The sequence below is a fragment of the Podarcis tiliguerta genome, assembly GCF_965153285.1.
Source record: "Podarcis tiliguerta genome assembly, chromosome: 6".
Taxonomy (NCBI): domain Eukaryota; kingdom Metazoa; phylum Chordata; class Lepidosauria; order Squamata; family Lacertidae; genus Podarcis; species Podarcis tiliguerta.
In genome coordinates, this window is record NC_139539.1 from 74,982,326 (window position 1) to 75,006,424 (window position 24,099).

Below are 24,099 nucleotides of genomic sequence, written 5' to 3' on the forward strand. Positions count from 1 at the left end.
CACGACTGAACGACTAAACAACAACAACTGGTTAAAGGGAAGAAAACAATTTTTTTAAAAGACATGTTAGTAAATTATATAGCTGAGATATCTCATTTGCCCTCACTGCAGTATTTTACTTTTCAGCCTGCGGGAGGAGAGGGGAGATGACTTAATGAAAACTACAGATGACTAAAAGCATTGTTAATACAGAGAAGGGTCAGGAAGCTATACAGAGTGAACTAAACAATCTCAGGAACTGGGGCAGTAGAACAAAATGTACTAAGGTTATGAGAACAAAATTAACCCACGTGACCATCTCTCTGGGCTCGTTCAAATGGCAGAAAATATCTACATGACGGTGTATGTGGAAAATGATCATGGGGAGAATGATGTTTGAACTGGGCAGGGTACATGGTGAGCAACCAGCCATAGGCTTGATTGTAGCTGCTGCCAGGAAGAATGGAAGAGCCTTCGCAGTATGTGGTATTTTTCTATCACATTCAAGGGTGCAAGATTGCATGGAGAATTTCAAAAGCGCACGCTCAAGTTTTAGCATGTACTAAAAGACTGCAAGAAGATCAAACCTATCCATTCTTAAGGAAATCAGCCCTGAGTGCTCACTGGAAGGACAGACCCAGAAGCTGAGGCTCCAATACTTTGGCCACCTCATGAGAAGAGAAGACTCCCTGGAAAAGACCCTGATGTTGGGAAAGATGGAGGGCACAGGGAGAAGGGGACGACAGAGGACGAGATGGTTGGACAGTGTTCTCGAAGCTACCAGCATGAATTTGACCAAACTGCGGGAGGCAGTGGAAGACAGGAGTGCCTGGCGTGCTCTGGTCCATGGGGTCATGAAGAGTCAGACACGACTAAATGACTAAAGGTACCCCTGCCCGTACGGGCCAGTCTTGACAGACTCTAGGGTTGTGCGCCCATCTCACTCAAAGAGGCCAAGGGCCAGCGCTGTCCGAAGACACTTCCGGGTCACGTGGCCAGCGTGACATCGCTGCTCTGGCGAGCCAGCGCAGCACACGGAACGCCGTTTACCTTCCCGCTAGTAAGCGGTCCCTATTTATCTACTTGCACCCAGGGGTGCTTTCGAACTGCTAGGTTGGCAGGCGCTGGGACCGAAGAGTGGGAGCGCACCCCGCCACGGGGATTCGAACCACCGACCTTTCGATCGGCAAGCCCTAGGCACTGAGGCTTTAACCCACAGCGCCACCCGCATCCCCCCATGACTAAATGACTAAACAGCAACAAAAAAAATATATATAAGGCCCCATAGAACTAGCATATCGAATGGGTGCGCTTGGAAACTTAGTGTAGAGCTGACTGAAGGCTGAGAGTTGAGTGGGCTCTTCCTCAAGTTGTTGTGCTGGTAGGCAGATGGGCGGTAGGCAGGAAAAAACAGATATCCAGAAATTATGAGATAAACTCAAGCCCTGCTGTACCCGCAAGGGTACACGTTCTTTATCTTGCAGTCCACCTGCTAATTGCTCTTCCGGCTAAACCATTTCCTCTCCTGTTGGCTTGCGTACTGTGCAATATGCTTGCATATGTCACCTTACCACCATGCATCTAGGCTGCCAGGAACGTCATTCCCTATTCAGAACCCTTAAAATCACTTGCATTCTTGGGTTTGCAAACAATGTTTTCCTGTTCTTAAGAACCAGAGAATTGTATGTGTTTTGCAACGCTTTATGTTTTAAAAATACAAGTTTCTAGCTCTTATGATTGCGGAAGAGAGGTTCAAAATGTCACAATGACTTTCAGTTCCTTTTGTTTTCCCTTCCTTTGTTGACAGTTCTCAGCTGTTTGAAAACATGAATAATGATAAAAGCATAAGTTTTGCAGAACTAACAAAATGGACGCACATCTGTGCAACAGAACTTGGATTTTTGGTAGGCAGAAGAAAAGCTTAAAAACAGCACATGAGTTGAATTGGATACTTACTACTATAATTTTATTTGCACTGTTGTTGGAAATGAATTGACCATGGCTCCTAGCCTGCCTGTGTGGTTGCCCGCTCCACTTTAGAGGCGTGGGGTATGTGTCCCTCTGGAGTGGTTCATACAAGCATGTTAATCATCAGGTGGTGATTTGTGTGTGTAAATGGATTCTCCACAGACCCAAAACTATAGATGGAACTGTCATGTCCGTCAGTGCAGCCCTATTCAGGGAAGTTTTTAATGTGTGACATGTATTTTTGATGTATTTTTAATCTTTGTTGGAAGCCGCCCAGAGTGGCTGGGGAAACCCAGCCAGATGGGCGGGCTACAAATAATAAATTATTATTATTATAATGTCACCTCATTGGAATCTGTTGAAACACTCAGCTGCCAATCATCAACAGATGAGCAATTCAAATGAATTTTGCCCAGCGCATATCACAATTGCAGCATAGTTTGCCACAGAGAAAGCAAACTGCATGTTTCCTTCCTGCGTGGAAAGCAAAGGCCGGCAGAAGCCATTGGGGGTGGGTTGAGTTTATCTATCAGATCAGTCAAACTCAAAACTCTGTTGGATCCCTTTCAAACAAACATCTCACATGGAAAGGCACATCACGGGGTATGCCTTCTTAGCAGAAGCTGAGTTTTCAATGTAGAATGCAAAGAAAGCCATATGTCAATACCACTAGGATTCAACTAGTAATGAGGCATCTTAGGCCTGTTTTGACTGACAACATTCCACTCTGCAAGCACAATCCATGTAAAATAAATTCTTTCACGCTTCCCAATGAATACTGGAAACCACAGACAGGAAGCTAGACAACTTTCATAGAGAATCATCAGTTCCCTTGCAAAATTTGCAGGATGTGAAGTGTGAAGTAGCTTAATAGCGGTGGTGACAGATGTGCCCCAAATAATGAAATATAGGATTTTATCCCTGGGTATCAATTTTTAACTTAATCTATTTTCATTTTATTCTCATTTCACTTGTTATATGTTGCATCCCAGTGATGTGGGTTTTTCCAGATTTTTTTGTGTTGGAAAAAATTCTGGAATTGAGGTATCGTATTTTTCGCCCTATAGGATGCACTTTTCCCCCTCCAAAAATGAAGGGGAAATCTGTGTGTGTCCTATGGAGCAAATGCAGGCTTTCGCTGAAGCTTGGAGAGCGAGAGGGGTCGGTGCGCACCGACCCCTCTCGATCCCCAGGCTCCAGGAAGCTATCAGCAAGCCTGAGGAGCCCGCGGGAGTTCCCGCAGGGCTCCCTAGGCTGCGGATAGCAGCCTGCTTCCCGGAGTGCAGGGCGCGCTGAAGCAGAGCACCCCACGCTTCGGAAAGACATCCGCAGCCTGGGGAGCCCTTCGGGAGTTCCCACAGGGCTCCCTAGGCTGCGGATAGCAGTCTGCTGCACGGGGCGCGCTGAAGCAGAACGTCCCGCGCTTCAGGCAGATATCCTTTTCTCCTCTAAAAACTACGGTAGGTGCGTTTTTAAAAGCTCGGGCTTTCCCCGCGGCGGGGAGGGGGGATAAATTTTTTTTCTTTATTTCCCCCCCAAAAAACTAGGTGCGTCCTATGGGCCGGTGCGTCCTATAGGGCGAAAAATACGGTAATTGACATTGTGGCGGGGGGAAATCAGTGTCATCAGAAAATCTTATACGATTGATCTGGTTTTTCATGCTTACTTTTATTTGCATTTAGTAAACAAAGCTAAAAACTCTCAAACTGCCAGGCTTGCCTAACAGTAATTTGCAGATGGCCTCCTTTCTTCATTGCTGATGCTATGGAAGATTTTCAGTGGGAAAAGAAAACACTGAAAAAAATTCCACCCCACGTCACTGTTGCAGTCCTATTTGAAATACGAAAAGCGTATTCATAAAATAATGGAAATTTTGCCTTTTGTGTTTTCAAGGAACATCCCATTACGGTGGCTACTCCCACGATGCTGTGGTGTATGCGCTTCAGAAATGTGGCATTCGTCATATTGACACGGCAAAGAGATATGGCTGTGAATCGCTTCTGCAGGAGGCCATCAAGGAGAGTGGTGTAAAACGGGAGGATCTCTGGATAACTACCAAGCTCTGGCATACAGACTATGGCTACGAGAACGCTAAACAAGCCTGCTTAGAGTCCTGCAAGAGACTTGGTGTTGAGTATCTAGGTATGGCATTTCTCTTCCTAATTCTCTTTGCAGTATCCTGTTAGGAAATCTGGATTAATATTTAGCACGTGCATTGCTTGCCCAGCTGGTGTCCTTGCAGCAAAATGCCTTTACCAAACCTCTTATATTAAACTTAGGCTTTTCATCATGGACAGGTTTCTTAGTCATGGCAAATAGCTTAGGAGTGGGCTGTGGGATCATGCGCTGGTTCTTCACAGCCTCTCAAAGCTAATTCTTCATGTCTCCCTTAACTGTAAATATGCTAGAGAAGCATTAGTGATAGGCAGTGCTGTTTTTCTAGGAAAAGAGGTGCTGAAACTCACCGTGAACGCCTTCCTTGTTCTCTTAGAATGGCAGTGGTGCAACCTGAGAGGTGCCAGAATGGTGTTCCAGTGAGTTCCAGCTGAAAAAAGCCCTGGTGATAGGTAAGACTAACCTGATTCCCACCTTAACCAGCTCTTGAAGACAGCTAAGTGGGGAACCCACTTAGCCTTAACCATTGTTGACATCAATGGTTGAGGCAGAAGGGAAGAATTCAGTCTGGAGGAATGTGTGTTGTGTGTCCAATACCCAACCACTTTACCATGGTTAAGATATTGCCCCGGTTACATCAGCACTGGCTCCTAGTAAGAAAACTGGCAGTGTGTCATGACCCAGAATCCCGACACTTGTGTTTGTCTGCATTGCTGTTGCAATAGCTCTGCAGAACTAAGTTCACAATGACACAGCACCTCCTCTTGTTACTTCCTTAAATTTTGTTGCTGCTCTTTGAACACTTGCATTTTGTTTGGGGGATTTCTTCAAAGATGCCTCATCATCTTTGGATCTGCTGCTTCAGAAGTATTTCCATGCAAAAATATATCCCCCCCCCCCCCCCGGATGGCAGAAGTTGTCCTTGAGCCAGCTGCCCAATAGAACCTTAAGGAGCATGTGCCTTGATACCTGGTTTAAAACGGAGGCAGCCAATGTGATGTGGCTTGACTACAACCTCCCGTGCCCCTGACTATTGGGCATACTGGCTGGAGCTGATTGGAGATGTAGTCTAGCAACATTTGGAAGGCAGGTCTAAAGGCTTTCTGCTTGCACTTTCCCAGTTAAGGATGAGCTGGTTTCCTCCCATCACCATAGCTTCAGGAGAAGGTACTGATGGCCACTTAACCTTTTCATGAGTGTTTCAAAGTACAGTGTTCTTAATTACCCTGTCCAACAATTGTGACCTACCTGCCACAGTAGAACTGTGTTTTCTGGTGATTTGCAGTTCACATAGCCATGTCCTCCATAGTGGTTTTTATACTACATAAACTTTCCTTCTGTGGGACTTGGTGCTGTTGCATCCCATGGCAGTTCAGAGGTGTCTCAAAATAACTTGCCTTGCCAATCTGCCATCTTGGGCAACACAAGAGGCAAAAGCTACTGAAAAATTCTCCCCAAGTCCCATTAGGATGAATAGGAGCTGCATAAAGATATGTTTATCCTCACTTGCTGTGCAACATGAACTGTGACTTATGCACCCCAATGGCTTTGTAGATAGTGAGGGGGTGCCACCTGCCCTTAGTTTGGATGCATCAGTGAGGTGCATTAAGGCATCACTGCATGCAAGCTCAAATAAGGTGCGTGACAAGTATTGAGGCACAGGATGCCTTTAAAAAACAGCTTCCCTCCCACTCATAGTGTAGCCCTCTTCAAGCTGGGTTGCATTTTTTAATAGGACTTGCAACTCACCTTGCTTCCTCCCTTCCTGCTAGATCCCTTCCACTCCTATTCTTATCTTGGGAAATGGAGGAGAAGTAGTTGGCAGCAGAGGACATGAGAATGGATTAGGAGTGCCTCTGCAGGGACTCTCCTTGGCAGCAAATGACACACGGTGCGCCTGATTTCTGACTACAAACCACATGATCCCTGGCAGCCAAGAAGAGACTTCCAAGGCGGAGGACTTTCAGGGGCAATTGGAGCAGGTGGGGGTATCTGCGGAAATTGGATTAAAAACAAACAAACACCAAATCTCCAATCATTTAATCTGTAAGATCTCAAGAATGCATTTGCTTACCTGTTAATTATCATAATGCACAATCTACCAAGCGATAATTCCCTGAGCTAAAACGAGTGTCCACTTTAGCAAATGGGCAGCCTCCAGTTGTACACTTGTGCAGAAACTTTTTGATCTCGGTGGGTTTGGAACAGGGATCGTTTCCAAATTGTTGGTACAAAATGCACTAAGATGTCGCCTGTCTAACAGTGAGCTGCTGTGACACCTGGGCCCATGCTGACTTGTGCAGGTTTTCTCATTTCCTGATTTTGCATTAGAGTTTTTCTTAAGAACTGTGGGTGCATGCTCATTGTGCAACAGCCATCTGCAGGTTTTTGTGTCCAACTCATGACAAATTACAGTGTCATGTATTTAGCTGTGGAACAGGGCTTGAACAGATACATTCTACTCATTACATTGTGTGTGTGTGTGTGTGTGTGTGTGGACTAAGATTTTCACTCTTTCCATATAAGAGTTATTTTCCAATGGTGAACATCCTTACTGAATCAATATGAAATTGCAGAAATAGAAAATCTCTGGCTTTGGCTTTAGAGGCTGCATACTATGGGATTTGTTTGGACTGTTCATTGCAGATAACTCTCCATCACTCTGACTATGGTCAGTGCTTTGCTGAATGTATAATCTGTTTTATTCTCTCCCATGTGTGTTTTGACTCACTTTCTGGTCTTTGTTAGCAGCTTCCCTTTGACTCTGTTGGGAATTCGGATGGAATTGCAAATATTAGTTCCACTCACAAGCATGCTGGTGACTGCTAACGATGCAAAGTCAGCCTTACATTTTGAATGGAACTTTTTCTTCTAAGCTTTAACGACTCCCGGGAAACGCACAACAACGGAAAATTAATGAGATGGCCATTGACTTGCAATAGCAGAATTGGCTGTATATCAAAATACTGTATACATTGAGATGTGTTAGGTTATTTTGTGTTTTTGGCATTTGGTTCTGATTTGCCACCATGTAACATTAATTTGATTGCCTGTCGTGAGCAGAAGATGTGTGTCTGAAGAATGTTGGCTTCCTTCTCACTTTTGGGTGCATAGCTGTTGTGTTGGGCTAAACACTACAGCACTTCTTGCACAGTGAAATAGCATTTTTATTCTGCTGCATATAATACTGAGTCCAGGAAACACTTGAATCTTAAAGCTTAGTTTCAAATATATATATGTGTGTGTGTGTGTGTGTGTATGTATATATATATATATATATGCTTTCGTAGATTTTCACGGGTACAGGAATGCAGGTTTTGGTGTCCTCGGGTGTCTTCCCGTGTAAAATATATAAAATATATATATCCCGTGTATATATATATATGAGAATGCTGGGGTTAAAAACATGTAGACATGATCTTTCTAAGGCTTGATTTCAGTAGGAGAGTTAAACATAATTCCCACTGGGATCAGTGGGACTTACAGTTCAATCCGACGTGCATTTACTTGGAAATAAGTTCCACTGAGTTCAGTGGATCATATTGCCACATATGCATAAGTATTGCAAAGACGAGAATTGCTTAACTTTGGATAGAATCATGGTTTGCTTTTCAAGATTTTGGTTGGTTTGCATATTTATTTACTGTATTTTTATCCTGCTTTTCAGACAATTATTGCTCTGCAAAGGATAACCCACCTTTCAGGCTTTCAAAAGTGGCTTGCAGTTGAAATAATACCTAAAAGGCAGCATTAAGAAGAACAAACAGAACAACATAATGAACCCCAAAGGGCAACAAAAACAGCATATTAACCTGCAGCAGGACTCTTTTCAAAGCCTGTTCAAAGCATAAAGCAGAATTGAAATTATTATTTTGGTCAGTGGTGCTAGAACCAATTCTCAGTTGACTTCCTATACTCGGGTGTGCATCCCTTAGCATAAGTACGTGCTGCTGCCAACAGTGGCTTTTTGCATTTTTTTATGCGCTCCCCATTTATTTTAACAGTGGGATCACTTATATTTGAATTATTTCCAAAGAGGAGCGTGGACACAGATATCCACACCATTCATGCTTGATGGAATGTATGCATATGCTAGACATATGAGAGGGCAAAAAGTCAAGAGAAGTGGCCCCTCCTTTTTTTTTTTAAAGACAAAAAATATATATTTCTAATGCTGCTTGCTGAGGTTGCACATTAAGCCACTCCAAATGATGACTAAGCATTTGCTCACACTACTGCAGTGTCAGCAGCAGAACAGGATCCCATTCACTCCTCAGCTCAGTCCATCCATTTGTGCATGTGTCTTCTGGCTATTAAAAGCATGATGGAACTCCTCCACCAGCTCTCATGTGACTAAGTGGCTGTTTTTCCTATCCGGTGGTAAAGGGGACATTATGAACTTTGCCCATAAGAAACAATGCACTGAAAAACTCTGGTCATCCCATTTGGACCTCTGTGGTCACGTGGGTAGAGGACTAGATTTGGACCTTGAGTTCAGCTGTAAATTGGATAGGTGGCTTTGGTCAACCCTCAGACCTTCGCCAGTGAAAAGAGAAAATAATAACGATTTGCTCATAGCTGTTAGGGTGAGCAAGGTGTAAGACTTGTTAAACACTCTCCTATTTATTAATTTGAAAAGCCAGTTCCCGACATTCCGTAACACGCTCCTGATGTTTCGCCATGCATTAACGTGACCAAGAAATAGATCCCATGATGGGGATTTTCTTAATTATTTCAACAGTTTGTATACTGCTTAATCACATTCGTCTTTAAGCAGTGTGCAGAGTACCCAATGCAATAAGATTAAAATGTGTTAAAAAATGGGTTCATGCTGCAAAACGACTACAAAACTTTGGCACCAGTTGGGAGGTTATCTTCAGTTTTGGGATTCATAGTTAATGAAGCGCCCAAGAAGATTCCTGATTTGTTTTTTTTTCCTGCCAGGTATTTCAAGAAGATGGGGAGGGAGCGGTTTATAAGCATGTAATATGTTCACCTTGGGACATCCAAACTTGTGTTGCTTTGTTGTATAAATACTGCACAAATTATGACGATCTCTGGTGCACCGGTGCCTGAAAGGACTTCTAAGGAACCCAACAAACTTGATGCTTAAGATACTCTCTGTTGTGCTGAGGTGAAGAGCCTCTTTGTACAGTAACTGAGCATGTGATTTTTACTGCCAGTATACTTCACCTCACTTGTATATATTCACCCTGCAAAATGCAGCTTGAACGTATGCACTGAAAGAACCAGTGACGACCAAGATGCAGCTTGCATGCAGAATCATGGAGGCACTGATTCGAGAAAGGATGAAAGCTCCCCATATTGGAACAGGCCAGAGGTCTTGCAGTTCTCAGGGCTACTAAGTCATTCTGCTTGGGATGCTGCAGTTTCTCAAGCTCAGCACAAAACTGCTTTTGTATACAGCTTTTTGTCTGCGGAGTGGCTGTGTCTTTGAGCATCTAGGAAACTGGGCTTACCTGCATATTAAGGCTGCTTCACGGGAACTTTTGCACTGAAATTGCATTAAAACTAGCAGAGGTTGCACCATTTGGTGTTTTGTACTAGTGGTTCACAGGTGGAGACAGCAACTCCCCAATTCAGCAGCTGGTTTACTTTTTCATTGGGAGCTTTATGGTTCTCTAAAATAAGTTTGGTGTGATTTGTTCATGAAAAGCAATATTGGATTTTCTTTCTTTTTTCTTTTTAGATCTTTACTTGGTGCATTGGCCTGACACGCACATCCCTGGTAAAAGCAATCGAGAAGTCAGAGCAGAGACCTGGCGAGCCATGGAAGAGTTGTATGAGAAAGGTGGGGTGACTTTGATAGTTGCTGCTGATTTTTTTCACAGTTGCAAAAATGCAGAGAGTGTTACTGTTGGGATATCACGACACACAGAGGGACATTTTCACCATCTTTTCCACTCGGGATATATCTTAGGGCAATCTGATGTTTCCCTTTTTTTAAGGGAAATTCCCTTATTCCGAATAGGATTCCTCGCAAGAAAAGGGAAAAGTTGACAGCTATGATCTGATGTCATTCATACCAGGCCTCGGAAGTGTCACAGAACAGTGCTTCACTCTGCAGTTTTGTTACCCTTTCCCTGCAGTGCTTTTTAAACATCTGAACACTTAGCAATCCTGATAAACATTGCTCCTTTCTTTGTCCAGTGAGGAAGCAGCCTAAAAACCATCTTTTCAGAGTAGGCCTCTATAAGACGGGGATGGTGGGGAAAAGAAGCAGCATCGCTGTCCAGAGCTCTGTGGAAATGTCCAGTGGGGAGAAGGAGTGGGAAGAGATTGGGGATCGGAGGTGTCTGACGTGGGACAGGCCCAACACAGAGGAAAGTGAGCAGGGCCCATTGAAGGACTCTGACCCTGGAGTGGGACACAGCAGATTGGGAGGTGGTGACCTAGACCCGAGGGGAAGGACCAAGTGGGTTATCAAGAGAACAGCCCACCTCAGTGTCATTGGATACCCCAAGTCTAGAGCCATAAATAAATCATGACACAGTGTAATATGTCATTTGTTGATCTGAGGTTGTATTTACCTAATTTTAAGACCTGCCAAGGAACAGAGGTTTGTTATTATGTCTTCATATGTAAAAACACAGAATTCAAAGAGGGCATGCTTTCTTTTTCCCATGGCTGTAATCGGGGAGAGGAGGGACAACCTCAAGAAACATTTTGCGAAACACCAGAGTCTTGTTGTTGTTTTCAAATGGAATTGAATGCCAAAAAAAGGCAAGGCTGCTGAACTGAAGTAGCTTTGTGTCATGGCATCAAACCCAAGTATTCTTGTTACAGTGGGTTTGTGGGTCTGGTTGCAGATTCTCAGAGCCTTACCAATACTGTTCAAAGCTGATACTAATTGGGACCAAGGAGCGCTTGTGGTGATGGTGGGGATATTATTGGTGTAGCAATTTTCTGTTGGTGGTTTGGGGCAAGGGTTTTAGTTGACTGCCTGAACGAGGAATTGAAACTTGATTCTCTCTCTCCCCACCCCCACCCCCAGGTTAATTAACTTACAAAGCATCTCTTTGGGAGATTTTTGAATTGAATCTCTCCCTCCCCCCCAAACTCGTGCCCCTCTTCTCTACTGTTTCCTTCATCATGTGCATTAATTTAACTTGGCTGTTTATCTGCACCTAGGCCGAGCGAAATGTCAGGAATTAAAACTGTATGTTAGGCACATCCTCGATTTATCACCCCTGCACGAAACTTCATTACAGAACCTATGGATGCCGAACACAATTTCCACCCTAAGCGACATTATTTAAATTAACGTCACGTAAATCTCATTCCAATTAAAGTAGCCTTTCTGTCCTCAGTCTTCTGTTATCTGGTCCATTGGCTCCTGCATCCCACAAATCACCCCTTTTCTGCCTCAAGCAATGCAGAAATTTTGAACCTCTGGCCATGTGTTTCTGAAGTGATATGCAAATGTTAATAAATTTGGAGGTTTATAGGCAGTACCCCATGAGGGAAGAAATGATTAAATAATTTGCTTGCATGGTTAACCACTAAAGTTTCAGTTGACACTCAGATAATGCTTAATCATCCCTTTTGACTTATGGTCGTGGCCTGGGGTTTAGAAGCAGTTTTTTTAAATAGCATTGTTCCTTCTAATTGTTCACTTATTTTCCTCATCTGAGTGCTTGTGTAGCACTATGACCAAGCTTACATTCTAAACATACTTACACCAGAGTAAGTCCTCTTTGACTTACAGTAGAACAACTTATGTGTACAGATGCACAGGATTGTGCTGTAAGAAGATAAGCTGGGAAGAACTTATTTCAAGTCTTGCCCCAGCTGTAGACTCGGTGAGCCATACTGTCCAAACAACCAACCACCTCATGCAGGCCCAGTTATATCCGTATTTTATTCAGTACCTCAAACAAGGATTCAAACCTTTTTCACTGACCCTTTGAAAGCATACTGTAGAAGTGTGAACAATTAGAAAATTTAAACACATGGAGTTATTAAAAAGAACACTGGAAGATGAGGCATTTGATTAGGAGCAAAAATTACAAGACTGAGTGAAAGCAATGAAATGCATTTATTAAATCTGCTTGTTCCCGCTTTCTAGGTTTTTTATTTTATTTTTAAAAAAGACAGTAATAATCAACCACTATGGTTTATTACACAGTTGTTCTAGGAGTTTATTTTGATTGTCACAAAAACTGTATTCTAAGCTTATGTTGTTGTTTTTTAAAGGGTTTTCCATTTGTTTATGTTTGAAAAGAATGGGGCATTCTAAGAACAGAATGAGAATGTGACTTAAGAGCCATAAAAGTTAATGGGAATGTTCTCTATAAAAGCTGCAATTCAAGCTATTTATAAACGTCTCCCCTCGCGCCTGCCTGCTTGAGAAATTAGGGAAGATGGTCTTTGATAGCCTCTGAGGTTTTGGGATTTGTAATTTAAGCAATAGTTTAACCTTGGTGTGTAACAGCAGTGGCAGGAAGGAGGCAAACAGGGGGAGGGACTTTAACCTCCCTCCACTCTGGTGTCCTTATAGCTAAGGAGCCTTTCTTGGACCATCAAGTCTGGTGAGTGGCCCAAACGTGAACTTCCCTGCCTGCCCCTCAACCTCAAAAAGGTACCATTGGTGCCTTTTTGAGTACAGTGGAACCTCGGGTTGCGAACGTGAACCGTGCAGGAGGCACGTTCGCAACCCAGTGTTTGCAATCCACAGCGCTGCGTCTGCACACACGCGTGATGCGATTTAGTGTTTCTGCACAAGCGCCAAACCCGGAAGTAACCCATTCTGGTACATCCGGGTTCGGCGTGGTCCGTAACCCGAAAACACGCAACCCGCAGCGTTCACAACCCGAGGTATGACTGTACTGTACTCTCAGTGTTGGGCTACAAACCCACAGCCGCTGTTGGAGCTGCTTGCTATTGATGGGTTGTTGCAGAGAGAAAAACAGCAGGAATATAATCCAAAGGTGGTCCTATGGATGTGGCTGCTGGATTCTGTTAATTGATTTTGTGGATTCTGACTATTTAAACAGGCCTGCACATTTGCTGGAAGACTGGGCTGTAAATACCCGCAATAAACAGCAACAACTTGTGCTTTAATTTCTCGGCCGCTGTTGGGCGAGGGCGGTTTGGTATGGAAAGAGTTTCCTTGAGATGCAGGCTTGTGAGATAGGCCCGTTTACTTTGAGTTGTCCTGTGTCTCCATTGTGGACAGGGCTGGGGTGGGGCAAAGTTTCATTTGATGGATGTCCCATTTCCTCTTCTGGGTGAGGAGGGCAAGGGACTGGCAGGGGAGGCTGCAGATGCTCATAAAACATTTGATTTGAGCAGCCCAACTTATTTTGGAATTGAGCAATGGATGCTCGCTCATTCCTGTGAGGGAGCAGGGGTTATTTTTTTGCTATAGGACTAACTTTTGAATTCCTTTTGCTATTTTTTTTTTTTTAAAGTAACAGTAGATTCATGTAGGTCAGAGGTTCCTCCTGTGGTTGGAGGTGGTTTATGAGTGATATCCGCTGCACCACACCCCGTTTGATCAGATAAGGGATGCTGTATGATGGTATCTCTTCAAGAAAACAAACTCAAGTCTCACGTGGCATTCATTTAAACAGTAATGATTTGCAAAGCAGCTTTAAAGAAGCATGACATGAAGCTACACATTTTTGTAAGCAAAGATGCGGGTAATTAATTAAAAGATTTCTGCACAACTTTTCAGTGTGAATTGTCCAATTGGCATCAATTGGCACCTTTGACAAGAATGGATTTTTTATTTATTAAAAAAATATTTTTTAGTTTTTTAAAAACAAGTTCTCTATACGGTAGACATCTCATTTCCTTCAACTGATTGCTTGTATAATCTCTCCCTTTCTACAGGAGTTATGCCGCTGCCTAATGTGAAATATCTCATAGTGTATCCACTACACTACGCTACGCTACGCTACACTATATATCATCATAGTAAACCTAGGAAAAAGTTCACTTTGCACTCTTGATTCTCCCTTTGGAAGCAAAATTCAACACTTTCTCACTTTGGTGACTTTTTCTGTTGCCATGCAGAACCCCTCTTTCTGCTGGAAGTTTCCTTATGCAGTCCCACAAATTGAAATCGTGTGACAGGTTTGAATTGCATGACTTCTTGTGTGACATGAATGTTTACAGTTGCATACAATGCAGAAATTTGCCCAGTGTACACACACACACACACACACACACACACACAATCCCCATCTCAGGAAAGGCTACACCTGTTGAATGCCTGCCTAGTCTTCATTTTGATACAGAGCCTGTGCCAGGAGAAAAGTGATGACTCACAAATTCAAAGTTTGTTTCTGCAGCATGTTTTGCTTTGGCGTGCGATGAGGGAGGCATCATCGCCTAAAGAAATTGTTAAGAGCTAGTAAAAGTTCTAAAAAGTGTTTTGATGTCTGAACTTAGTACAGTTAAGGCTTGAAAGCCTTGATAAAAACACCCATGTCAGTGTTCAAGAGAGATAAGGCAAGCTATTGTAATCAAACAAAGCTCGGGTGCTGAGACCATTTATTTACAAATCTTTGCTGGTAAGAGATCAGCTTGTCCATCTTACTCTGAAGGTCCCCTCCTCCTTTTTCTTTTTAATCTTCACATGGAGTTTGTTTTGAAGCTTTTTTCTGGCAAGAAAATGCAGCGTGGCAGCAGCGTTCAAAGTCTTCAGCCTCATTTCCTGCTGGGCTGACCCAAGGAGGTGGTGAGGTCAGGCAATTTGGTGGACTCCCAAACTCATCCCAGTGGAGCTGCCTTTCCTACTTGTCGTGGAACACCCTGGAAATTTGGGTGCAGTCTGGGAGAAATTGTGATTTGCACGCTCCCACCTCTTCCAAGAGGCCTGCTGAGCGTGTCATGACTGAGAAACCCCCAAATCAGTTAGGTAACACATCTGATTTCTTGAAATGGCATGTGGCCAGCAGGGGGAACATCATGGGATGTCTGTTTCCAGATGGACTGCCTTGCAATTGGAAGCCTTGCAGGTTGCTCCAGGAAAGGCACCCTGAGCAACATCAGGGGAGGGGAGCTCTTGGGACCAAGGTGAAACCATAAATTATTTTTAGTTTTTTGTTATTTTTGTTATTGGATGCTGGGTGTTGTTTGTGTTGTTTATGTAATCTTGTTATACTTACAGTTCTGAAATGTTTTTTTGTATGTTATAATGTTTGCTACTGTGATTTGCTATGTCATTAGCAAATTCTTTTTGCAGTTGGTTTTCAAATGTATTGTTGTAAGACGCTTTGAGCATGGGGGCGGGGTAGAAAAGCAACATAAAAAAATATATGAATGAATGAATGTCCACTAGCTTGGGGTTAACCTCCGCCGCCCCTTTGGATTTTTTTGAACATGAGCAAAATACAGTGGACAATCGGGCTGCAAACATGATCCGTGCGGGATGCACGTTCGCAACCCGCAACATCTGCAACCCACAGCGGCACATCTGTGCATGTTTGGGTTGCAATTCGGCGTGTCTGCGTATGCGCAAAGCGCAATTTAGTGCTGCGCATGCGTGACTGCCAAAACCCGGAAGCAACCCATTCCGGTACTTCCGGGTTTTGCAGTCCACAACCCAAAAAAACGCAACCTGAAGCGTCTGTAACCCAAGGTATGACTCTATATGCATGTTGGATCTAGCTCCACATATTTTTTGAAGTTTTTCACCTTTATCTAAATGGGCTGCCTTGGAAGGTGGTGGACTCTCCTTCATTGGAGCTTTTTAGGCAGAGGTTGGGTGGCCATCTGTCATGGAAGCATTGCAGGGCATTGGACCAGATGCCCTGTGAGGTCCTTTCCAACTCTACAATTCTGAGTTCATGAGCCCTAGAATTGTCAGCAAGCTTCATGGCTCAGTGAGGATTTGAAAGATAGGCCCAAGCTTCAGTTGATTAATTTTAATATCATTCTCCCATCTCAGGCAATTATGATGCTGGCTCAAGAGCATCTTTAACATAAGTCTGCCAGTCAGTAGAGTTTCCAGATTGCAGCCAAAATATTGCTGTCTGCCTGCAACTGCATACCTGATACAGCCTGTCCTTCTCTCCCTGGTCCCCTTCCCTATCTTCTTTTTCTGGCCTGCTGGAGCAAGCAGGACTCTCATTCCGCCCTGCAGCGGGTCAGAGTGGGTGACGGGATGGGGAAAAGAGCAAGCTGGAAGAATCCATGTCTGCATCTCTTTCATGCCTGTGAGGCAATTTGAACAATCAGAAGAGCAATTGAGAGCATGCTCCAGCAGCCCAATCCGTCACAGGAATTTGCTTGAAACTGTTTTTTTAATATTGTGCATTTAAATTACTATAACATGACCTGGGACCCTATTGTGATGGGTGGGTATTATTATTAGTATTTAGTAAAGCTAGTCCTAAAAGTTGCCAAAAGCTGTTCTCTAAAAGGCTGTTTTGAGATGTGAAACACATAGCAGCACATGTACGTTTCAACTTCCTCTTTGACAGAAAAGGAAGCTGATTTGGTTTTTTGAAAAACAGATTGAGTAAATGGCCCTCAAATGATGGAATGACTGCATTTATATACCTCCTTCCTTCCATGGTACCTATGGCCGTTTACAGTTTTTACAACAAATGGTCCAAAATATAGACCAACAGAGTTCTCTCAGCTGATAGTTGTTTCTGGAACTGATGGTATGTGCTCTCTGGCCTAGGCTTCCTCACTTCTACTTTTCTTCAGGCTACACAGGTATATTTTAGGCTGCCCCAACAGTTCTCAGACGCATTTAATGGCATGCGCTCCCTGGCTTGCACTTCCTCACCGGCCCTGTTACTGCTTCGCTGAAGCCAAGTCCACCCGAAAGTAAAAAGGTAAAGGTAAAGGGACCCCTGACCATTAGGTCCAGTCGTGGCCGACTCTGGGGTTGTGGCGCTCATCTCGCTTTATTGGCCGAGGGAGCCGGCGTACAGCTTCCGGGTCATTTGGCCAGCATAACTAAGCTACTTCTGGCGAACCAGAGCAGCGCACGGAAACGCCGTTTACCTTCCCGCCAGAGCGGTACCTCTTTATCTACTAGCACTTTGATGTGCTTTCAGACTGCTAGGTTGGCAGGAGCTGGGACCGAGCAACGGGAGCTCACCCCGTCGAAAGTACATAAGTTCTAAACCACTGAATGTTACAGAATGCTGGTGTGCTGATAATCCATCAATAATATTGTTATACACGTGGTGACCATTTGGCACATTTCCTGTCCCATTTGTGTGTTGGCGGAGCACACAAAAGCCCTGCCCCGTTCTGCCCTGCCCCCTTTCCGTCCCCCTGTTCTGCCCCTGTTCTGCCCTCTTCCGGCTCTGAAAGGACTCAGATGTTGACGGTCACACATCAATTGGATGTGCGCAGAATGGCCACTGCTTACACTCTCCTCACTTTCCTGGTTGGTTCCAGACGTAGTAGCAATGGAAACGTGCTGTGTCTTCGATATTACTTTAGTTACAAGTATAACATAAATGGATGCAGAGACATAGCTGCAAGTTGTAGAACCGCTAACCCATATCAAATCCACGGGGAGAAATATTGCAGTCTCTTGCCACCAGCCTGCCCATTGTACTAAGAGCAACGCTGCAGTTTCTCACACGCAATTCTTAAGCGCTCAACTTAAAAAAAAAAGTTTTTATTTATACTCACCAGGCTTATACATTTCACTAGTTTTACAGTCATTTTCACATTTCAAAGTTTGACTTCCTTCCCCCCTTTTTTCTGCGGTTCCTTAAATTAATTTTTTAAAATACCTCCTGCATATGCAAATTCATTTAATCTGCTCATGTAATTATCTACTTTAAATATATACTCTTATGAAACTGCAGGTTTTTAAGTAATCCTGCCAACATTTTTATCCGTTTGCAATTTGTCTGTAAATATTCAATAAACCATTTCCATTCTTTTATGAAAAGTTTGTTATGTTGATTTCTTAATTCTTCCGATAAGTTTTGCACATTTCTGCACATTTCATAAGTTTTTGTATCCGTTCTTTCTTTGCTGGGTCTTCTGCTTCTTTCCATTTTGGAGCGAGTAACCTTCTTACCGCTGTAGTCGCATAAAAATGAATAAACCAGAAACTTTTCATTTGGGAATTATAGGGACAGAACTACCCAAATTGTATAGAAATTTAAGTGCTCATCTTGTGCCCATCCCTACCAGTTCAGGGGACCATCCACAGCGATCAGAAGAACATTAACATTATTTTGTCAAATCACCGATTTCAGGCACTTTCAAACAAAACCATTGTGATAAATCCATTAACGGCAACCTCATAACAAAGCACAATCAGTCTCTGTTAATAGAATGATCCTGCAGGGATATTTTTGAAGTCCCAAATAAATCACTCCAAAGGTGGCCTGAAGTTGTATATTCAATACTTGACTTGCACGTATATTAATGTAACTCCAATTTCATAGTCTCCGCTGTTGGAAAACTCTGCAGGAAGCCGGTCATATTTGGAAAGAGGCTGCTTAATTGCCCCCCTTTCCCCAAGAATAATACCCATTAAATCAAATAAGAAATGAGTAGGTGAACATAAATCGTCATGTAAACCTAATTAATTTGTAAAACCTGCATATTATCCTCCTTTGATATATCAGTATGCAGTGCTTTTCCCCCTTGAACATAGAGCTTCTCAACTTTGATGATAAAGTATTTTGTTTTCCTGATAAAAGATGGATTATGTACTACAAACCTCATAAAAATGAATTAAGCTCTTAAAAACAACACCTTAATATTTAGATAGAGGTTCCAAATAGATCCTCAGCTCCAAATGACTGATCTCCCTGATAGTAGACAGCTAGGTACTTGTATTTTTGGAAGCATAGAAATCATCAATATTCTTGGATACTTGCTAAAAAGAAAATTACCGTATTTTTCGCTCTATAAGACGCACCAGACCACAAGACGCACCTAGTTTTTGGAGGAGGAAAACAAGGAAAAAAATATTCTGAATCTCAGAAGCCAGAACAGCAAGAGGGATTGCTGCGCAGTGAAAGCAGCAATCCCTCTTGCTGTTCTGGCTTCTGTGATAGCTAAACAGCCTGCATTCGCTCCATAAGACGCACACACATTTCCCCTTACTTTTTAGGCGGGAAAAAGTGAGTCTTATAGAGCAAAAAATACGGTAGTTGTTTTTATTAGACATTACCAAGTCTTCTCTAACACAAATAAATCAAAATCTCCTTAGTAGGACCACTGTTATATAGGTACATATGAAATATTATCACTGTGTTGTTTCACAACAGCAGCTTTGTCTAAAATGTTGATGGGAGCAATTCTAAGGACTGTGAATGAACTAGAACAGGGTGATATTGACACAATTTATCCAGAAAGAAACAGTTGGCTTTACAATAGATCAGGGTTTTCCAGACTTGAGTCGCCAGCTGGTTTTGGACTACAATTCCCATAAACCCTGACCATTGGTCCTGCTAGCTAGGGATTATGGGAGTTGTAGTTGTCAAATCAGATGGGGACCCAAGTTTGGGAAACCCTGCAATAGATTATCTCTGCATGCCTGCATACATGAAGATTGCACATGCATGGGCTCTATGCATAGTCAGGATTCGACATCAGCATTTGAAGCTGTTAATGGAGTCGGTTTGGTGTTAACCATGTTTAAGGTTGTTCCCAACGCAATCATTAACCGTGGATAAGGCTGACATTGGTTGCGGGTGACACAGGCAACTCTAGGGCCTACATCAAATGCCTTAAATGTGTTTCTGTACCAATGCACCCTTGCTATTTCCGTCTTGATCTTCCTCCTTTCTTCCTGCCCTGATTTTCTTTGTGCATTTGGCTAACTTGGTAACTTGTTCTTATGTCACACTGGGGTTTTGAAGATTCAGCCCAAATACCGTATTTTTCGCCCTATAGGACGCACTTTTTCCCCTCCAAAAATGAAGGGGAAATGTGTGTGCGTCCTATGGGGCGAATGCAGGCTTCGCACACCTCTCCGCAAGCAGCGGGAGCCCAGTGCTGGGTTCCCGCTGCTTGCGGAGAGTTGCCTGCATGCTGAAGCCTGCGCTTGCTGAGCTCAGCGCGTCCAGGTTTCGCGGACCTCTCAGCAAGCAGCGGGAGCCAGCGCTGGGCTCCCAGGGCTTGCAGAGAGCTGCCTGTTTGGGGGCTGGGGTTGGGGGAAGCTCGGGCTTCCCCCGCCCCAGCCCCGCGCCTGGGGGAAAAATAATTTCCCCCCCTTTATTCCCCCCCCCCCAAAAAAACTAGGTGCGCCTTATGGGACGGTGCGTCCTATAGGGCGAAAAATACGGTAAATGTGGCCTGGAGGGGGAGGTGCAGTATCCATCAACCATTTCCCCCCTCCAATTCCCATTCAAGTTTTTTCATGTGATACCATAATTGTGAGGGATGGTGTAAGGAAATTAAAATCTTTCCGCAAGCTGTGAAACCCATCTGGGTTGGTAGAGCATGAGACTCTCAATCTCACAGTCGTGGGTTCAAGCCTCATGTCGGGCAGAATATTCCTGCATTTCAGGGGGTTGGACTAGATGACCCTTATGGCCCCTTCCAACTCTACGCTTCCATTAAACCAGTCCTGTGCCCACACTGAGCACTGCAAACCTCATTTTGCTTGGGTCTGGGGAGGCTTGAACCAGTTGCATTCTTGACATCATGGAAAGCAAACTTGGGAAACCCAGCTTGAAACCAAACAAATGAGAAACTAGCAGCTTAAAAAAGGGTGGAAATGTAACTATTATCTTTCATTAAGAAACCTGAAACTAAAATGAGCAGACCACTGAAAAATAATCTGCTTTGGGGAATTAAACTCTGATCTTAGAGCAGGACAGTGATCTACCAGCAACCCACACTTTAAAATACATTTGTATCATTTGCGGTTCTCATTGCCAGCTCTTGTGAGTTCTTTCATTCTTCAAGTCAACGTCAATTAAGATTTTCAATACAAAGTGGAACATCTTTGCCCCGTTCCCTTTCATATTACAATTGGAAGTAATGTTTTGTTCCAGGCTTCTTTTGAAATATTGATTTATTAGTTGTGTGGACCATGGTGAATCTATTTACTTGTTTTCTCTTCCGCCATAGGCCTCAACTCTGGGAGCTTGACCTGCTCTCGCAGATTAAATTCAAATTATGCAAACTGCTGCGTTGTGGGTTGTAACCCAATTAACAGGACACATATTGAGCACATGATCGTTAGTTTAAATGAAAGTTGTCAAACAGCCCGGTGCTCAAGATTAACGGGTCTACTTTCCAAATGCCTTTTGGAAGCCAAGAATTAGGACATCTCCATCTCCCCCCGGGTTTTGCCCTTCGCTTGGCTCTTTGTGTTGCTGGGACCGAAGCGAAATTAAGTCTCACTTTAGATTATAAGCTCCTCTGGGTAGGAACCTGTAAAGGACAGTTTAATTAAAAGTGCTGATATTAACACAACTGTGTAAAAAGCCACATTGCAAAGATTTCCTTTGCTATCTATTAAAATACTAATTTTTAGAAGCTGGAGTGCCATTGACGGCATGCAGTCGTGTCTAAACTAAGGATCAGAAGTGCACATTGGCAGGTGAAGTTTCTGAACTTCTAAACACTTGAAAAAATACCAGCAAATGTTGACGGTCACCTGTATGAGGTTTTTTGTCATTTGTCAGCATATGTCTGACAACAGAGGTGTAGTGGATGCTGTGCAATAGGCAGTGAGGGTCCATATATAACATGCAGAACTAGGGCTGGGTGATATCAGCTTTTCAACGTTGTGATGTATCACCAGTGTATAGCGATACACTGCAGTGTTGGAAAGGAAGGAGCACCAAGAAGAAGAAGAAGAAGGAGAAGAGTTTGGATTTGATATCCCGCCTTTCACTCCCTTTAAGGAGTCTCAAAGCGGCTAACATTCTCCTTTCCCTTCCTCCCCCACAACAAACACTCTGTGAGGTGAGTGGGGCTGAGAGACTTCAAAGAAGTGTGACTAGCCCAAGGTCACCCAGCAGCTGCACGTGGAGGAGCGGAGACGCGAACCCGGTTCTCCAGATTATGAGACTGGCTCTCACCAACCGTGTAAGGTGCCGGGGTGAAACTGCTGCAGTTCCCTCCGGCATGTGGTGCATGGAGGGAGGAGCAAGGAGCATCAGCCCCGGCTCTGCGAGGTGCTGGGGTGACACTGCTGCCACTCCCACTGCCGCCAGCGCCCGTCACAGGGAGGAAGGAGGCAGCTGGAGAAGGAAGGTTAGGCTCTGGGCAGCAGGCAAGCACCACCCATGATATACCGCAGGGTGAAGGCACCATTGTGCTCTGGCCCTCAAACTGGTCCTGGATGATGATGATAATAATAATAATAATAATAATAATAATAATAATAATAATAATAATATATTATTTATACCCCACCCATCTGGCTGAGTTTCCCCAGCCACTCTGGGTGGCTTCCAATCAAGTGTTAAAAACAATACAGCATTAAATATTAAAAACTTCCCTAATTAGGGCTGCCTTCAGATGTCTTTTAAAAAGAAGATAGCTGCTTATTTCCTTCACATCTGAAGGGAGGGCATTCCACAGGGTGGGCGCCACTACCGAGAAGGCCCTCTGTCTGGTTCCCTGTAACCTCACTTCTCGCAATGAGGGAACTGCCAGAAGGCCCTCGGCGCTGGATCTCAGTGTCCGGGCTGAACGATGGGGGTGGAGACGCTCCTTCAGGTATACAGGACCGAGGCTGTTTAGGGCTTTAAAGGTCAGCACCAACACTTTGAATTGTGCTCGGAAATGTACTGGGAGCCAATTCGGTCACCAGTATAGCTGCCGCATTCTGGATTAATTGCAGTTTCCGGGTCACCTTGAAAGGTAGCCCCACGTAGAGCGCATTGCAGTAGTCCAAGCGGGAGATAACTAGATCATGCACCACTCTGGCGAGGCAGTCCGCAGGATGATGTATCAAGGCATTGGCCAGGCCTATGCACAACCAATGATTAGACCACGCCCCCCAATGGACGATATACTTGTAATATATGTCAATGAAGAATGCTTTCATGTGTTTCTTCATTGAAGTATGTTGCAGGTACATTCATACTTTTGTGGGTAAGTTGGTTGTGTATGGTGAACACTGACATTTCGGGAAAATGGCCTCATATTGTGAACATCTTCCTCGTTCCAGGACCTTCAGGGCAAGGTATCTACCGATTTAAAGGCCATATATTGGCGCTTGCGCGTATGAATGCGTGCAGCTCACATATAACAAGCAAAATTGATGCGTTGCCATATTTTGCTGCTCCTCTCTAGCATGCAAATGGTATGGTGAGCGCTGCATCTGAATTGCAAATGTTCCTTTTATGTTAATATAAATTTATATTTAAATCCCAGATCAAGGTAGGTGTCCACCCCATTATACATCCCCGAATCCTATTAGCATTAATGGGAATTATGCAAGCATGCTGGGCTCGACAACACAGCTGTTTGAGACGGACAAGGAGTTCCTTCCCTCTAGCTGTTCCATTTATGTATGATTCCCGTGACAAGACAAATCAGTGGTGATTCCACGCATAGGGTGGCTGTGTGCCAATTCATTAGCATGTTAATAATCCTTTCGAAATTGTCTCATGCTGTATTTTTCAGATTAACTTGTGTCTGTTCCGTTTTCACCTTTTCACGAGTGAGAGGTTGCTGGATTTATGCTACCTCCGTGTTCTGGGAGCTGTCGGCTCCCTCAAGCTTCGGTGCAGGAACCCATTAAAGTCCTGGCCTTCCCTGATAAAGCGCTGCTAGTCTTGAGCCCCATCACACGTTAAGGTTGACTCCTTTTCTGTGTCATATCGCAGTCCCTAAGAGCAATCAAAAGATCCAGCCTATCCATGTCCATAAACGCAGTGCATGCAGCAGTTAAGAGGCTGTTGTTGTGGTCCAAGTCGTTCGCTGTTCAAATGTTGCCATTGGGAAAAGCCCCCTTTTCTCTCAGCCTGAATATGGATTTAGAGCTTTTTCATGCAATGGCAGGGTTGAAGGTATCTTTCGGAATTTGTGTACACTCTGGTTTCCAAAGTTGGGAATCTTCAGCTTCGACCTTCTGCTGTTTTCTTTGGCTCCTAAGGGTTGTTG

The 24,099-nt window shown here is 43.8% G+C and overlaps 1 protein-coding gene across 4 annotated transcripts in view; it reads left to right on the plus strand.

The window, feature by feature from the left end:
• Positions 1-24,099, plus strand: part of LOC310679672 (putative oxidoreductase ZK1290.5) — a 66,561-nt gene that overhangs the window by 16,489 nt on the left and 25,973 nt on the right. For 2 of the 4 annotated variants that reach the window (XM_083445241.1, XM_083445240.1), the window contains exons 2-4: positions 1,787-1,883; positions 3,841-4,089; positions 9,773-9,874. In XM_083445241.1, the coding sequence (XP_083301367.1) occupies positions 1,847-1,883; positions 3,841-4,089; positions 9,773-9,874 (388 nt within the window). In that variant the 5' untranslated portion in view covers positions 1,787-1,846. The remainder of the gene's footprint in view (positions 1-1,786; positions 1,884-3,840; positions 4,090-9,772; positions 9,875-24,099) is intronic. The other 2 variants (XM_083445239.1, XM_083445238.1) reach the window with 1 other exon arrangement.